The 17268-nt window shown below is 32.3% G+C and overlaps 1 protein-coding gene across 6 annotated transcripts in view; it reads left to right on the top strand.

Moving 5' to 3' along the window:
- Positions 1-17268, top strand: part of LOC136855443 (uncharacterized) — a 71820-nt gene that overhangs the window by 48860 nt on the left and 5692 nt on the right. For all 6 annotated transcript variants that reach the window (XM_067132484.1, XM_067132486.1, XM_067132487.1 and 3 more), the window contains exon 4: positions 9357-9460. In XM_067132484.1, coding sequence (XP_066988585.1) covers positions 9357-9460 — 104 coding nt within the window. The remainder of the gene's footprint in view (positions 1-9356; positions 9461-17268) is intronic.

Genomic DNA, 17268 nt, shown 5'->3' with positions numbered 1-17268 from the left:
ACTTCCACAAAATCTATTTACAGCATAAAATTAAAACTTTGTAAAGGCCACTCTTTCGATAGAATAAGCCTTAATTTTATTCTCAAACAAGCCTCCTTCCATTTTACATTGCTTTCATTTTACAGTTGCATGCTCAAGCTTTATGTGATTAGGTTTCTTCAGTTGGCGCCTTCTGCTCATTGCTTGCATGATGCCGTAGTGCAAATTAGAGTCTTTTTGCAGTTTCGTGCCGTGCTTGGATATAGCATCGCGGTTTTATAGCATTAATAAATTAATATGCTCAAGTCTAAACAGTATCATGACGCAACAGCTGTAATCATTTCAGACTTAGTGGGAAGACTGAGGTGATAATTCTGCAAGTGGCAACATAATGCGTTTTTAGAGAGAGAGAGAGAGAGAGAGAGAGAGAGAGAGAGAGAGAGAGAGAGAGAGAGAGATCCTTTCCCTTCAAGGTCACATCCCAGACTCAGTGACTGCAAGTGAATTAATTTTATTAGAAATTTAATTGAAATTAATTGAATGCCTCCTAACGTACAAAGGTTATGAAAGTTTCTCCACAATTCTTAAAAACTATTTTCATTTTAGTTCTTGACCAAAATAAAAAAAAAATCTTTGTCATAACTACAAAATTAAAAGTGAAATATGATGTCACGAGATGCCACAAATAATTACAAAATTAAAAGTCATATATGACGTCACGGGATGCTTTCTGATGACGTCATAAAGCTTGCATGACTATGAAAATGCAACTTTATGATTGAATGTAGCATTTTAATGCGATTCCTTTTTAATTAAGGAGTTGGAACTATTGATTTGCATGAAAGAAGGAATTCAGTGTGAAGTATATTTTTAAAAATGCTTTAGTGAGTTGAGTAGGCAAGATAGATGGAATTTAATGTGATATATTTTGTAAAGGCTTCTGAGGGTAAATTTTAGCAAAGAAAGAAGTTACTGATTAAAGAACAATATAAATATGAATTATTACATTTTTATAGTCTGAGGGTAAACCAAAAGTAAGAAAAGAAGTAATTTGACATACCTTAACAAAACGAAATTATTACCAAGAAATATCAGTAAAGTAGTTGCTGAACTTAAAATATTACTAACCAATAGTCATTGAGTGTCCATATAAGTAAAAGATTTAGTCACAGAACATTAGAAAAAATTTATTTAAATATAGATTATTATTTTTGAAATGTTACAGACAGTAGTCATTAAGTGTTTAAGTGTTTAAGTAAAAAAACTAGTCATAGAAGATTAGAAATAAATTTATTTAAAAATAAAGTATTACTTTAAAAATATAACTAACTTTAGTCATTGAGTGTCTCATGTAAGTAATAAAATGGTCACAAAACATTAGAAAAAGAAATTATTTAAATGTGAAGTATTATTTTTTTAAGTATTTTAATAACAATAGTCATTAGGTTCCCAATATAAGTAAAGTAATTAGTCACAGAACATTTTAAAAAATGTATTTAAATATAAAGTATTACTTGTAAAATATTAACAATAGTCATTAAGTGAAAAAATAGTAACAGAACATGAGGAAAAATGTATTTAAATATAAAGTATTATTTTTAAAATGTTACTAACAATAGTCATTAAGTGTATAAGTAAAAATAAAATTAGTCTTTTACCATTAGAAAAAATTTATTAAACATAAAGTATTACTTTAAAAATATAACTAACTTTAGTCATTAAGTGCCCACTATAATTAAAATAATTAGTCACAGAGCATCTTTAAAACTTTATTTAAATATAAATTATTACTTTTAAAATATTACTAACAATAGTCAGTAAGTGTCTAATATAAGTGAAAAAATTAGTAACAACATGAGGAAAAAAATTATTTAAGTATAAAGTATTATTTTAAAAATACTGCTAACAGTAGTCAATAAGTGTCTAAGTAAAATCTTAGTCATCAAACATTAGACAAAAAATTAACTTAAATACCAAGCATTACTTTTAAAATATCACTAACAACAGCCACAAAGTGTCAAATATAAATAAAAGAAAATTTAGTAACAGAATATTTTAAAAATTAATTTTAAATATATAGTATTATTTTGATTCATTCTCGCTCACAATGTCACGTTTTAATCCACGAGTTCGCTCACATGCTGAGTCTTAATGCGGGAAAGAGCTTACGTGTCACGCCTTATTGTCAGTTCTTTTATGTTATTTTTTTACGATGTGATTTATGTGTGACAATTTTTTTTTAGGTCTCTCTCTCTCTCTCTCTCTCTCTCTCTCTCTCTCTCTCTCTCTCTCTCTCTCTCTCTCTCTCTCTCTCTTCTTCGTCTTTCTTCGTCTTCTTCTTCTTCGATACATCTTATTCACTTGTGTGATTAGGAGAGTGTGTATATATATATATATATATATATATATATATATATATATATATATATATATATATATATATAGAGAGAGAGAGAGAGAGAGAGAGAGAGAGAGAGAGAGAGAGAGAGAGAGAGAGAGAGAATGTGTCGTTTTCCCCGTTTTAGTAAGTACATGTCCTCGCAAACTTTATATCTGAGATTTCGACTTTGTCATCAGTCGTAACTAGCTGACGTTAAGAGATCCAAGGTATAGGTTACACAGCACCTTTAAAAATTCTGGCATCAATAATCAATATATCATAACACACTGAGAGATGTTACGTCATCGATCACACTACTATACAAATTATGCTCGAAGCGATTATATAACAAAGATTGGCTTAATGAGCTTCCGACTTAATGACGTAAGCTACTTGGTGGTAAGAGAGAGAGAGAGAGAGAGAAAGAGAGAGAGAATTTTTAATAGGGATGTTTATAATGCTGAAGAAGGAAGGCGTGTTCACATGCAGAAAATGATGGCAGAAAGCTGCTGTGAAACACGCAACTCCTGCAGCGATGAATGTTTGTCTTCATTGAACCTTGCTTTCAAACCAATTTTTATATATATATATATATATATATATATATATATATATATATATATATATATATATAATATATTTTTTGTGATGAAGTTGCCAGCCCCCTTTCCTTTCTCTACATCGGCTGCGACCTAGCACAGTCGATTGACCCATGGGTACATGATGCTTAGGTCAACATGGGCACAATGGATTTTTATCGTATAAACTATTCCAGTCCAGGAAATTATTTTATGTAAGGATGTCATTTAATGTACGAATTATTGAAAATTATTTTGAAACATATAAAAGTGTGGATATAACTATATCATAGCTCGAAAGAATATGATCCATGCAAATATTCACGTTTCCATAGTTAGAATTGCATTGCAAATGGTGATGTCTGAAGCATTCTTTTGTTTTACTACGTAACATTTTTCCATTAAAAATCAGGCAAATAAGATGTCAGAGAGAGAGAGAGAGAGATTTTAATTACACTGTGGTGTTTATGATCTGTATTCGACGTTTTGTTTACTGCTATTGTCACTGTTATCAATGATGCAGTTGATATTTGTGGGACTAGTACGATTATTCTTTGCAATTAATTCATTTTAATTATCTCTTTATTCATTTATCTGTTCACTACTGGGAATATTATTACTCGAAATTAATCCTTCAGGATAAAGCGGTGTAAGCCATTGTTTGTGAATGTTGCAGTAATATAGAAGGCGATGTATATTGTTTTATATGATATCAAGATTAAGTGAAAAGTCATTATTGCAGTTTTTTTTATGTTCATTGGGTTTTAAATCAACAGCCATGAACAAATTATTTCTCTCTCTCTCTCTCTCTCTCTCTCTCTCTCTCTCTCTCTCTCTCTCTCTCTCTCTCTCTCTCTCTCTCTCTAAATAGTATTTTTGACATTCCATCATATAAGATTCATCTCCATCATGATTTATCGTTTCTCTCTCTCTCTCTCTCTCTCTCTCTCTCTCTCTCTCATAACAATATCTTTTGTCATAAAATTCACCTTACAAGATTCATCCGCATCATGATTTATCGCTTTACTCTCTCTCTCTCTCTCTCTCTCTCTCTCTCTCTCTCTCTCTCTCTCTCTCTCTCTCTCTCTCTCTCTCTAGCAATATCTTTGCCATAAAATTCTCTTACTCATTCATCTGCATCATGATCATCTTCTCTCTCTCTCTCTCTCTCTCTCTCTCTCTCTCTCTGTGTGTGTGTGTGTGTGTGTTTTGAAGGCCAAGGAATAAAACTCCTGACGTGGACGTTAAACAGTCTTCCACTGCAGTAACTCTGCAAGAGACTATTAACAAAAGGCATCCGGGAGAGTGGAAATCAAGACGGACCATTTAGTCCTCCTGCCTTCGTGCTGTAGAGAGAGAGAGAGACTCATTTCTTTTAAAGTCCAATCCCATGATTACTGACCGTCTTTGAAAAGAAGAAGAGAAGTTTGAAAAAAGTAAACATCGCATGATTTGTCGTCTCGTCGTGACATGCCAGTACCTTTGGCTGAAGACGCTGGTCTGTCAGAAAGATTATTTTTTATCCTTTTTAATTGTTTTTTGTTTCCTTTTTTTTTAAATAAAAAGATAGAAATAAAAAGGTTCCATAGTATATGTATAGATTATCTTCTTGTAACAGCACCCATTAGTTTATGTCTCATTTTACAAAAAAAAAAATACAGTGTCCTCTGATAAGTGTACCTATTAGAGTATGTCCCACATTACAAAAGCACTTAACCACTTTCTTGCGTTCGAATATGGCAGCCCTAACAAACCGATTCAAATCTCAACTTATTGCTTCCTTTCATTCCAAATTATTTATACCAGCAGCCTGAGCGACGCCATATTACGTAAACAAATGAATCAATCAATTAGTCTCCCACCCTTTAGATGTAGGTTATAGTGATTCACCCTTTTGTTAACGTAATTCCTCTTGTTAAAACCTCCAACGCTTTGCTTGAAAGGTCATTAGTTTTTTTATTTATTTATTAATTTGTTTGTTTATATTTGCTATTTTTTTTGTTTACTTAAGTAGGACTGATAGCCGAAACCTCTTTCTTACGCTGTGATTAGTTTTTTATGAATATATTATGTTAATGCGTTATTACTCAGTCTCTTTGATTCCACAATTCTTAACATCCGCCAGCATATGTTTTCTAATCTCTACTTCTTTCCTTTTTGATAAAACAAATATCATATATATCTCTCTCATGCCCAGATCGGCATATGTTTTCTAATATCTACTTCTTTCCCTTTTTGATAAAACAAATATATATTATATATATATATATATATATATATATATATATATATATATATATATATATATATATATATATATATATATATATATATATATATATATATATATATATATATATTCATTGGGCAGCGTCTGACACGAGATCACATTCAAGATCAAGTCTGAAAAATCTCAGTCCCTCGATTTTTAAACCCGAAAAAAAAAAATAAACAAATAAGAACCGAGGCTTTTTCAGACTTCCTCCTGATTGCGGTCTGGCGTCAGACGCCGCTGCCCAATGAAATATGGAGGTCTCGCATCCCCTGACATTTCGGTCCGGATGGCTCCCAGACCAGCGGGGATCATGGCACCTTTATGCAAAATGTGGTCTTTTTTTTCTGGCCTCATTAATAACATCATGCACGTCACGCTGTGGCACATTTATGTGAATTCTGCAGGCTTTTGTTGTTGTGGTTTTATGCGGTGCTTTTTTTTTGTGTGGAATTTGTCATTTGAATGTGAATTTTGCCATTGTTATTCTGTTGGTTACGAGGCGTTATTCCATTATTTTTGTTATCCTGCTGTTTTTAATATTAGATTTTAGGCGTTGTGCTTCTAACGTTATTGGTCACCCGTCCAAGTTCTGACCAGGACCAAGAATTGCGTAGCTTCACTGTAGAGCGAAAATACGAACCAAATGTACTGTATGTTTATCGTAGTATTATATTAAGATATCCCGTGTGATGTTCGTTGTGAATTATTTTGTTATAAGGATTCGGGGGTTCTGTCCTTTCATTACTGCTTTCTATGGTTATTTTATTATACGGGTCAGGATGCACGAGTTTTAATTTTGATAAAATATTGTAATTATTTTGTGATTATGTTGGTTTTATTTTCCAGATTTATAAAAATAAAATCTCCGAGAAATTTTATAAAGTATAATTTTGCCTTCGTTAATGCTGTTGTTATTAGAATTGACGTTTCTAATAGTAATAATAATAATAATAATAATAATAATAATAATAATAATAATAATAATAATAAAAAGATATAATTATCCTTTAAATGCAGACTTACCTGCAACAGATATGAACTAGTATTTGCTTCCATTAGTTGAAGTTTAATCATAGAGAATATTATATCTTTTTCCACTGGCTAAATATGATCCAGTAACATTTCAAAGGGTTGATGTATTATATATAAAAATAAATTCAATAAGGAATCATTTTTACAGATCAACTAATATTCAACGAAACGCGATAGTTGTAAATAATCCTGGTGTACGCTGATTAAAAGATAACTACAGCTTTCACAATTAAAATCATAAAAATATGAATATTTTTTCATCTCAGAGGTTAAAATTAGTATTCATCTTTCACTCATTTTTATCCGTAATTAAGTAATTTGATCGGCAATGATACGAATCGATGCTAAAATCACCGGTATTGCGCTGATTTCGCAAAGTCTACGAGGGACCAATTAACTGATAAACTCTACGGATATTAGTACCCATGTTTCATTATACCGCGCGCCCTCTCGTATTCACGACAATTACGAATCATTGCGGCAAAAAAGTATTTTATTTAATATTGAAAGTATTCTATTTGATATTAAACCATAATGTATAATTAGAAAGCAAATTTAAGTCTAATTAGAAGGATAAGTTAATTCTTCAAAATAACTAAATGCAAACCTAGGGTGAAATGCCGTTGTTAAATAGAGAGATTAATTTTTCCATTTGATTTGTTTGTCTTCATGCTGTTAGCGTTAGCTAAGTTTGCGGTCTCATATTTTCATAATTAATCTGTCTAAAATTCACAGTACTAAACCAAATATGTTTGACGATACCTGCAAGGAATTTTTTCATAACATTGATACCAATTCATCAATTTAACATCTCTTGTATTTTACGTAAGTTTTCATATATTGAAAAAACTGAAGGGGAAAATTAATTTCTGCAATAATATCTAATTGTCTTCCTCCTCATTCTGTTTCCTTTTCTTCGGGCTAATTTTTCTTCTCCATTCTAGAATTTATAGAGTTCCAAGGGTATTTGTGTTTCAGTTTTGAGATTTTTTTAGATCTTATGGGTATGTCTTTGATAAGAGACTTTTAGCGATAGAAAAAACATAATTTCATGCCGTTATAATTCTGGCTTTATGATAAGAGACATTTTAAGAAAATATGAAAAATAATTGCATATAATAGACTACAAGAGAAAGAATAAACACTATGACATTACTGTAAAAGATGTATACTTCCGAATAAAAATTGCTATATACTTACAGTGTTCAAGACAAGTGAAATTCTGAATTTATTCATCAACTAGTAATCAGGGCCCACCAACGTTGCGTGTATATTCCTCCTTTAACCCATTTTAATTACAGTTTTGTCTTCGCAAAGGATAAAGTTTTCGTTTCCCTAAATGCGAGTTAAGTCATTCATTGCTGGCGGGGCAAAGCAACCATTACGGTTAACTTTATGTGAGGAGTCTTGCTATTTGTGTACCAATGCAATACATTTAAGTTTACTCCTTATACCACTAAATACATTTTCACATAAGAACATATGATTTCTCTCCCGCCATTCTAACTAAAAGTGATATACCTATATTACAATTTTTTCAGAGACATTGTGGTTAACGCCTACCTGCTATTATTTAGATTCGCTCATTTTTATCAGTCCCCGCAGGGGAGGTAGTGCCGTCAGTGCACCGTACGTGGTGCACTATAAGCATCAATTAATGTCCTTGCAGTCACTTTGCCCCCTAGCTGCAACCCCTTTCATTCCATTTACTGTACCTCCGCTCATATTCTCTTTCCTCAACCCTCTCCTAACAGTTGTTTCACAGTGCAATTGCGAGGTTTTCTTCCTGTTACACCTTTCAAACCTTCGTACTGCCAATTTCCCTTACAGCGCCGAATGACCTCATAGATCCCAGTGCTTGGCCTGAATGTCATATTCCATTCCTCGTTAGTAGCGTGATTACGGTGCCGTATATCTGTAGGTTGAAAGATAAGCAACCAAGGGAGCTACTGTCCTTATGTTTACGTCATAATGCAGATGATTACAGCGTGTTGCCATCACGCATGACACGCGTAATGAGCGCTACGTGAGAGAGAGACTGAGGGAAACCTTAGTAAGTTTCTAGTAAATATTTCTGACAGTAATTTTTGTGTGTGATTTTATGTATAGGGCAAGTGGTTAAATAACCAAAAATTAGTTTTCAAAATTACATTTATCTCATACTGATAGTTCGATTTTGTTCCAGTGACTGAATGGTAGACTTGCTTTAATAGTTTTTGTGAATTTCGTTCTTGGCTTTCGATTAATTTAGCATTTATTTTATATATATATATATATATATATATATATATATATATATATATATATATATATATATATATATATATATATATATATATATATATATAAATAAATAAGACATATGCTTTTTATGCAGGCCAATTCTGCATGGTCCCCATCATATTTTATCCACTAAATCTGGATTTATGTATTCTGTGCGTAGTGCAAAATAAATAACTGTAATGCCCCATCACAGGTAGAATGAGTCAGAATTGTTTATGTCCATAATATGAAAACATTTGAAGTATACATCGGTCTCCAATCCACAATATTATTTAAATAGCCATAGTATTATTGTTTCTTCTCTTGCTTCTGTATTTTATTTCACTTATTTATTTATTTAATAATTTTTTTGGCGAATGCCAAACTCAGACTAAAACGAGTAATGTTATATTGGAGGAATCCTGGACTTTCAGACGTTATTTAATATATCATATTTATGGGATCTACCCAGTGTCAATTATATTATGATAATAATAATTATTTTTTTTTATTCAGACATTCATATGGAATATGCCATACAGAATGCCTGAATGGAAACAAAGAATATGTACCTTCCTTTCATAATTCCATTTCTCTTATTTCTATAACCTTCTGTGATTTTCAAATGGCGGGTGGGTCTGTCCCTCACTTTCGTCCCTTCTCGTCCTTATTGCTATTATCCTATTAATCTCTCTTTAGTCTGTCAAAAATAACCTGCATTGAAACTTTACCAGTAATGCGTCGAGCGTAGCTCAAGTTTACAGAGCTGCCCTTTTATTAGCCTTGAAATTACGGGAATTATGGATTAAACGTTGCGTGTTTACTCTTTGTGTGTTTTTTTTTCTTGCAGATTTTGCTTGTGCCTTGGTATCAGACATCCTACTTCAGGGAACGCTGTACATCACCCCGAATTACTTCGCTTTCTATTCGAAAATCTTCGGACACGTCAGTAGGGTAGGTATTCATTTTGTTTCCCTCATTTTGAACGATACATTTCTCCTTTTTTAATATAGCCGTGTTGAGAAGCATTCTGGCCACTTTATTTATTCTGTTGTGCCTCTGGTGACCTGACCAAAGGATGATCTACTTGGTAGGTGGTCGATTGTTGTTGTTCGCAACGAGGGTGGGGAACCCCCCACAGGGTAAGGAGCTTTGTCCCAAAATATGATATGAAAACCGGAAGTCGTACACCTTCCGAAGCCACGTTCCTATTTTGGGAGGAAATTTAATGTTTCTGTGATTATATATATATATATATATATATATATATATATATATATATATAGTGTATATGTGTGTGTGTGCATATAGAGTAATTAACTAACAAATTACCTATAATTGTTATTTTTCATCATTTCTCTTAGTAGGTTTCAAATTCCTTTTAATTTTTCTATTTGTCTCTTAATTTTTATCCAGTCCGTCTAGTGCCTATCTATTAGTTACGGACTTGCGCCGGATTATAGTAATGACCCAAATTACACAGATTCTCTAAATCATCCGAAAAAAAATTAATAAGAATCTCGTCGTTGGTGGTGGAAAACCCCTCCACTCATGCTGCCAATTTTGTGATATAACCTCTATTTCTTTTAACCTATTAATTTATTCATTTATCTCTGTTTTCTTTTCTGATAACTCTCTATTTCTTTTTACCTATTAATTTATTCATTTATCTTTCTTTTTTTCTTTGATAACTGGTCTATTCTTTCTGTATTTCCTATGATCTTCTGCAACTTCTTTTGAATGAACAGCATATTCTTTGGAAGTTTTCAAGTGGATATGTTCTTTGAAAGTTTGAATGTCAAGTTATTGGCCCCAGTAAGCCTGTTCCATATGAATAGGGTTTATCTTCTGAATAGTAATAATAATAATAATAACAATAATGATAATAATAAGCCAATAATAATCCATATACCATCTACCCTCAAATTTCACTATTTCTGACTAGTATTCTTATTAAAAGTCATTCATATAAATGAAAAATAATCTTCCCCTTTTACTGTGGAACCATTCATGCACCGATATTGTATTTTTATCGTACTGTGGATTGCGTGAAGTAATGAGGAGCTCATTAGTAGTGCCTCGTAATTTGTCCTGTTAATGGCGAGACTAGGTTCTGACAGAGAAGCCCATTTTATTTATTCGTTGCTTATTTTTTCATTTTTATTTTTATTTGTCTGTCATTCTTGTGTAGAAAGTTAGTGTATTTATATATCAGCTACAGGACCCTTAAGAATATTTTTTTCCATTTTTAAATTAACATATACAGGTATGTATATATATGTATATATATATATATATATATATATATATATATATATATATATATATATATATATATAATGTGTGTGTGTATGTATGTAATACATATATATCTCTATATATATATATATATATAGTATATATATTTATATATATTGCATAATTTCATACGTTAAGAGAATCTTTATATTGTTTTCAATATGTTTTATGAATGTCTTATGTAGAATATACTATCTCCCTTTTATCATTCATGAATATTGTATTTCATCATGACCTTTTCCCATATATTAAGGAATATTTATTATGTTATTGAATAGATTTTATAAATAGCTTCTTTACAATATTTTCTCTCGTCCCTACGAAAACTTCTCTTACATAGGTAACCTATACCAACAGCTATATTAGCAGACACACACGCTCACTTACGAAAGCTCACACAACGCATGCGCGTTTAGATTCTCATTCTCCTGATTGCTTTTGAGGGGAACCAATTGATAAACGTCATTTACCGAGATCGATGGCTTAATACAATTATCATCGACTATCCATTTTCTTGAAGGGAAAGGTGTGGTAGTTTTGCTGTTGTAGTGATATTAAATAGATACATTATTTGTGATTGTAAATTGGCTTTCGTTTATAAAAGTAAACATTTGAGCTTTTACGATAATGTTTGTTATTATTATTATTATTATTATTATTATTATTATTATTATTATTATTATTATTCAGAACATGAACCCTACCAGCGTTTCTTAGGATATTGCGCAATTAGAACCTCAAACGTTCAAGCGAAGATGCATTGCATTGCTACCCTAAAACAATTCACCTTGTACTTGTGAATTTCACTTCTTTCTGTATTTCGTATTATCTTCTGTAACTTTTTTTTTTTTCAAATGAACACCATATTCTTTGGTAGCTTGAATTTCAAGTCAGTGGCCCCTTTTGTAGGTTTGTTCCATAAGAATAGGGGCCATCTTCTGAATAATAATAATAATAATAATAATAATAATAATAATAATAATAATAATAATAATAACAACACTAAACATACGAAATTCGGAGGCTAGATTCAGCTGATATTGTGGACCAGTTTTTGAAACGTGCAGTGCTGTTTCTCCTTTAAGATATAATGGAGAGCTCCCAAAACTGTGGCCCTGGGGGCCACGGCCCCCCTCCCTCCCTATTTTCCTCTCTCGCCTCTGCAAAAAGTAAGCAAAAATATCTTTCTAGTCTCCCTGCCATTATATGTACCCTCGCCCTTTTTTTTTTTTTTTTAGAAAACCTTCAAAGCTTTCGAAAGTGAAAGGCAGAGTGACAGGCTGAGAGTCATTACCAAAGAGTGAAAGACTGAGAGTCATTACTAAAAAGTGAAAGACTGAGAGTCATTACTTACTGTTGAGTGAAAGTAAGCATTAAGGGTAGGCAAAGGAGTGAAGGAAAGATTTTCAATCGTGAAGAGAAAGTGTAAAGGTGTACTTTCTTTGCAAAATTTTTATTTTACTTAAAGAGAAAGTTCTTGAAGTTAAAATAACAGTATTGTTTGTTTAAAATATTATGCTAGAATTGATCGGTTAGAAGAGTAAGTTGAATTTACAATAAAGAAAGAAGCCTTATTTGTGATGTTTATTTAATAAATTATGTATTATTTGTTACTTGTTAAATGAAAGTCATACATTTTTATGCTTAAATCATATCAGTGAATTCTATGAAATTTATAATACAAGGAATTGTTGAATATAACTATACATTTTAGGTTCCTTGGTTAGTCTAATATCTCATATTGATTTCACTCCGATAGTAACGCTTCTGCTGCGTGTTTTTGTAATTGCATGTGTTGAACCTTGACCCATAAGGTCATCCACCTTATTTCAAACTAAATACCAGTTTGCTTACTAAATTATCTTACCAGTCTTCATAATCGTTTTTGTATCCTGTAATAGGGGACTAACTCTGTACTCTCTGTAATACTACACTGACCCCCTAATTACCTGTACCTTCGTCTATCATCATTAGTCATTTTAATGAAATGACTTTCTTGGTTGTAATAGTATCGTTATAATTATTGCAGTTATATTTCTGCCATTTACGTTTCTTTGGTGTAATGGCCTGAAATTGCTCTGTGAATTACTTAATTGTTCAAGTTCTTTTTTTTTAATTTGGCAGATGGCAGTTTGATGAAGCTGTAAAATGAAGTTTGATTATTATATATATATATATATATATATATATATATATATATATATATATATATATATATATATATATATATATATATATATATATCTATATATCTCCCTATATATATATATATATATATATCTATATTAATAATGTATATATATTATAATGTATACATATTTATACATACCCTAATTTATATGTATAATAGTTTAATATATATTCGACCCACCAAAGTTTACTAACTACAGGTACATAATTTAAAGTATAAGTCCAAAGAGACAATGATGTTTTAAGGAAACAAGCGTTAATATTCGACAACCCCTCTCTCTCTCTCTCTCTCTCTCTCTCTCTCTCTCTCTCTCTCTCTCTCTCTCTCTCTCTCTCTCAAACAACAGGTATTATAACAGACTTTACAATAAGTCTATCTATAATATTTTCTCGCTACTGTTTCCCAGTACAAAATGAAACAAAACTCGGAGTACGTTTCACGTGGCTTGACTCTTATATGACAGACGCTGCCACTCAAAACGTTTGTCATTTCGCGGGAGTTACCTATTTTAAGCTTGACACGGTGTCACACGGTGACTTCAGACTGACTTTTATCTGTATGACACGCAATATGTGTCATGGGTATACGTAGGTTACTCAGGATATGTTACATAGGTCTAAAGTTCTGCGCCATTTTCAAATCGGCTTCGAACGTTCGTAGGTCTAGGTTTATCAAAGGTCATTCGCAGGTGTAAGTTTATCAAAGGTCGTTTGTAGGCCTAGGTTTATTAAAGATCATTGGCAGGTCTAGGTTTATCAAAGGCCATTTATAGGCCTAGGTTTATCAACGGTCATTGGTAGGTCTAGGTATATCAAAGATCATTTGCAGGTCGAGGTTTATTAAAGGTCATTCACAGGTCTAAGTTTATCAGAGGCGTTTGTTGGTCTAGGCTTATCAAAGGTCATTGGTAGGTCTAGGTTTATCAAAGGTCATTTGCATGTCTTGGTTTATCAAAGTCTGAGTTTATCAACAGTCATTTGTCTATGGTTTATCAAATTTGTGAGGTCATTTTTGATCATTGGTCTAGAAGGTCATTTAGTGGGATTATCAACGGTCATTGCTAGGTCTGTTTATCAAAGGTCATTGAGTCATTTGGTCATTGTGAGTCCTAGGTTTATCAACGATCATTGGTAGGTCTAGGTTTATCAAAGGTCATTTTGCGTCTAGGTTTATCAAAGGTCATTTGTAGGTCTAGGTTTATCAAAGGTCGTTTGTAGGCCTATGTTTATTAAAGATCATGTATAGGTCTAGGTTTATCAACGGTCATTTGTAGGCCTAAGTTTATCAGCGGCCATTTGTACGTCTAGGTTTATCAGACCTAGGTTTATCAACGGCCATTTATAGGTCTAGGTTTATCAAAGGTCATTTTTAGTGGTAGGTTTATCAAAGGTTATTTGAAGGTCTAGGTTTTTCAGAGGTCATTTGTAGGTCTAGGTTATCAACGGTCATTATAGGTCTAGGTTTATCAAAAGGTCATCTGTAGGTCTAGGTTTATCAACGGTCAGATATAGGTCTAGGTTTATCAAACATACACTAAGCAGCGTCAATTATTATAAATTTCAAGCTTGGATCCAAGTTATTATGTTTTACTGACCTTTAAATTAATAAAAGAACCGCAATAACATAGATTTTAATAAAAAAAAATATTGATACAGGGTTAGTCAAAAACATAACGTTCACTAATGGCCCAGCGGATTTCGAAAACGTATTGTTAAACTCCACACTTGTATTTCTGTATCTGGTACTGGAGCAGCAACGCTCTTAGTGAGGTGTATCGATTTCTCTCTCTCTCTCTCTCTCTCTCTCTCTCTCTCTCTCTCTCTCTCTCTCTCTCTCTCTCTCTCTCTCTCTCAGTGCCTGACCTTGGCATAGGATGGAGCATTTAGTAGTTTTTGTATGGTCGTTTTATCGCTTCCTCATTGTTTTTATGTGATTGGGGAATTGGATGGATCTAGGCATTTTTTATTTTATATTTGCAGTATATATATAAATGTGTAAGAATACTATGTATGTACGTGTGTGTGCGTGTGTATTTGTGAAGGATTGTTAGTGTATTGCTTACAATCTAGGCTCCATTATTGGTACGAAGGATTTCCAGACTGCAGTTCTAAAGTTCTTTAACTAACTAGCTATTAAAACGTTTTTCTGCCTTGCCACTCGAACGTTGAACGCTACGTGGCTTGCAGTTGAATATTAAACGTTTCATTATTATCCTGTTGGTACTGGTAGCGTATATTGCATGCGTTGTGCAGTCTTGATTCTAACTATAGCTGCGTGACTTCTCTTTTTACGTGGTTCTGTGTGGTCTGCAAGTTGCAAGAATTTATTATTTATATATTCTTTTCGTACTGGTTGTATTGGCCTGGCCCGTCTCTGTTGCGTTGTTCAGAAATGCATCACGGTTCTCATACAGGATTCTATTTGCTAATTAAAACCTTTGGGTACCAGTTCTTTCCAAAATATACTTTCTCTTGTTTAAGTCATTCTTATTCTTTGTATTTTAAGTAGGAATTTGATGCTGTTAACATTCAAAATTGGATACACGATAGGACCGTGAAGAGAAACGAAAATTGCAAAGCCTAAAATAAATTATTTATTCTCTGGTTCTTAAAAGTCAGTCGAGTGGTTTTTTGTAAGTTTCCATTTGTTATTTTCAACGGTAAAAATTAGTAGTTCTAAAATCTTCTAAACCTTGGAAAACCTTTATATAGAGACTGAATGCCAATAACAAAAATGTTCCCTAGTCATGCTTGCTTTCATTCCCGAAGTTCTAAAACCACTGTCTCCGTCTTTATGCAAACATTCCCTGACGTCATCGTGAACGTAAATATAATTCTATCAAATTTAAGCGGAATTGTTCTTTTATTTTTCGTGAAATGGAGCTATAAAAAACTCCTTCGTTTTAGGGAGTTAAGACCAAGGTGTTGTCTTGGTCAAGATTTCGTGAGTGTATGATACTTCTAGTCAATATTTCCTCTCTTAACTCGCCCGAGGTAGACCCTTGACATTCAGACTTGAGTATTGTGTGTGTAATTTATCACTGACGGTCCTTGGTAGATTTAAATGCACACTCTTTTTATATTATTTTTTTGCGAATTTCTTCATGTATAAATTTCCAAAAATTTATTTTGAGAAAAATAGATAAATTAAGTCTGACATTGTAATCGATGATGAAACCGTTATATGACGAACTAATGAAAAAAATAATGTGCCTGAAGAATCTGTATTACGAAAAATCATTTGTCTGTGGAGAATATGATGAGGTAAGAAGCCTTAGTACAATAATGCATTTAACAAAGGTGATATGCACACTTATATATGCATTACAAATATTTCATGACACGAAATATGACTTCTGCCATCGTGTAAAGTCAGTAAGGCAAAAAGTACTTTTTCTAGGCCACTCTGTCGTCTAGATTTTGCTAGAATTTGGAAGAAACCCAGACTGTTTAGGTCTGAGGACCTCCCCAACTTGCAGACCAAAAAGGTAGGTGTAATGGTTCCATGCTGATACGTCGGAACAGGTGAGCATGGTACTCGCAGCTAACAGGTTGGGGTAGGTGGCCGGAGTATTGGCTGATAACGAATGCATTATTGATGAACTTGAGCACTAAAATCCTTGACCATGCCGTGTACTCGTTTTTTCTTTGGAAGAAGAGAGAGAGAGAGTTAAAGGATTAATGTTGTACTTCTCTCTCTCTCTCTCTCTCTCTCTCTCTCTCTCTCTCTCTCTCTCTCTAATCTCTATATATATCTATATATAATTATATATATATATATATATACTATATATATATATATATATATGTGTGTATATATATATATATATATAGTATATATATTCATGGACATATATATTATATTTTTATATAGTTCACAATTCATGGACAAGGTTATATTTTTGAGAGAAATGAGATTAAAGATTACTCTTTCCCTGTATATATATATATATATATATATATATATATATATATATATATATATATATATATATATGTGTGTGTGTGTGTGTGTGTGTGTGTGTGTGTATAGTTCACGTTCATAGACAAAGGTTATGTTTTTACCACGAGAGAGAGAGAGTTTGCGTGAATATTTCTCTTTCACCTATCTATATATATATATATATATATATATATATATATATATATATCGTTATATATATATATATATACATTCGTTCATGGACAAGGGTTATATTTTATACCACGCACGACATATCAGGCATCTGCGTACTATATTAACTGCATGCAACTATATGGGAACTGTATGGGTA

Source organism: Macrobrachium rosenbergii, chromosome 31 (assembly GCF_040412425.1).
Source record: "Macrobrachium rosenbergii isolate ZJJX-2024 chromosome 31, ASM4041242v1, whole genome shotgun sequence".
NCBI classification, from domain to species: domain Eukaryota; kingdom Metazoa; phylum Arthropoda; class Malacostraca; order Decapoda; family Palaemonidae; genus Macrobrachium; species Macrobrachium rosenbergii.
This window is presented reverse-complemented; position numbering and strand designations above follow the sequence as displayed.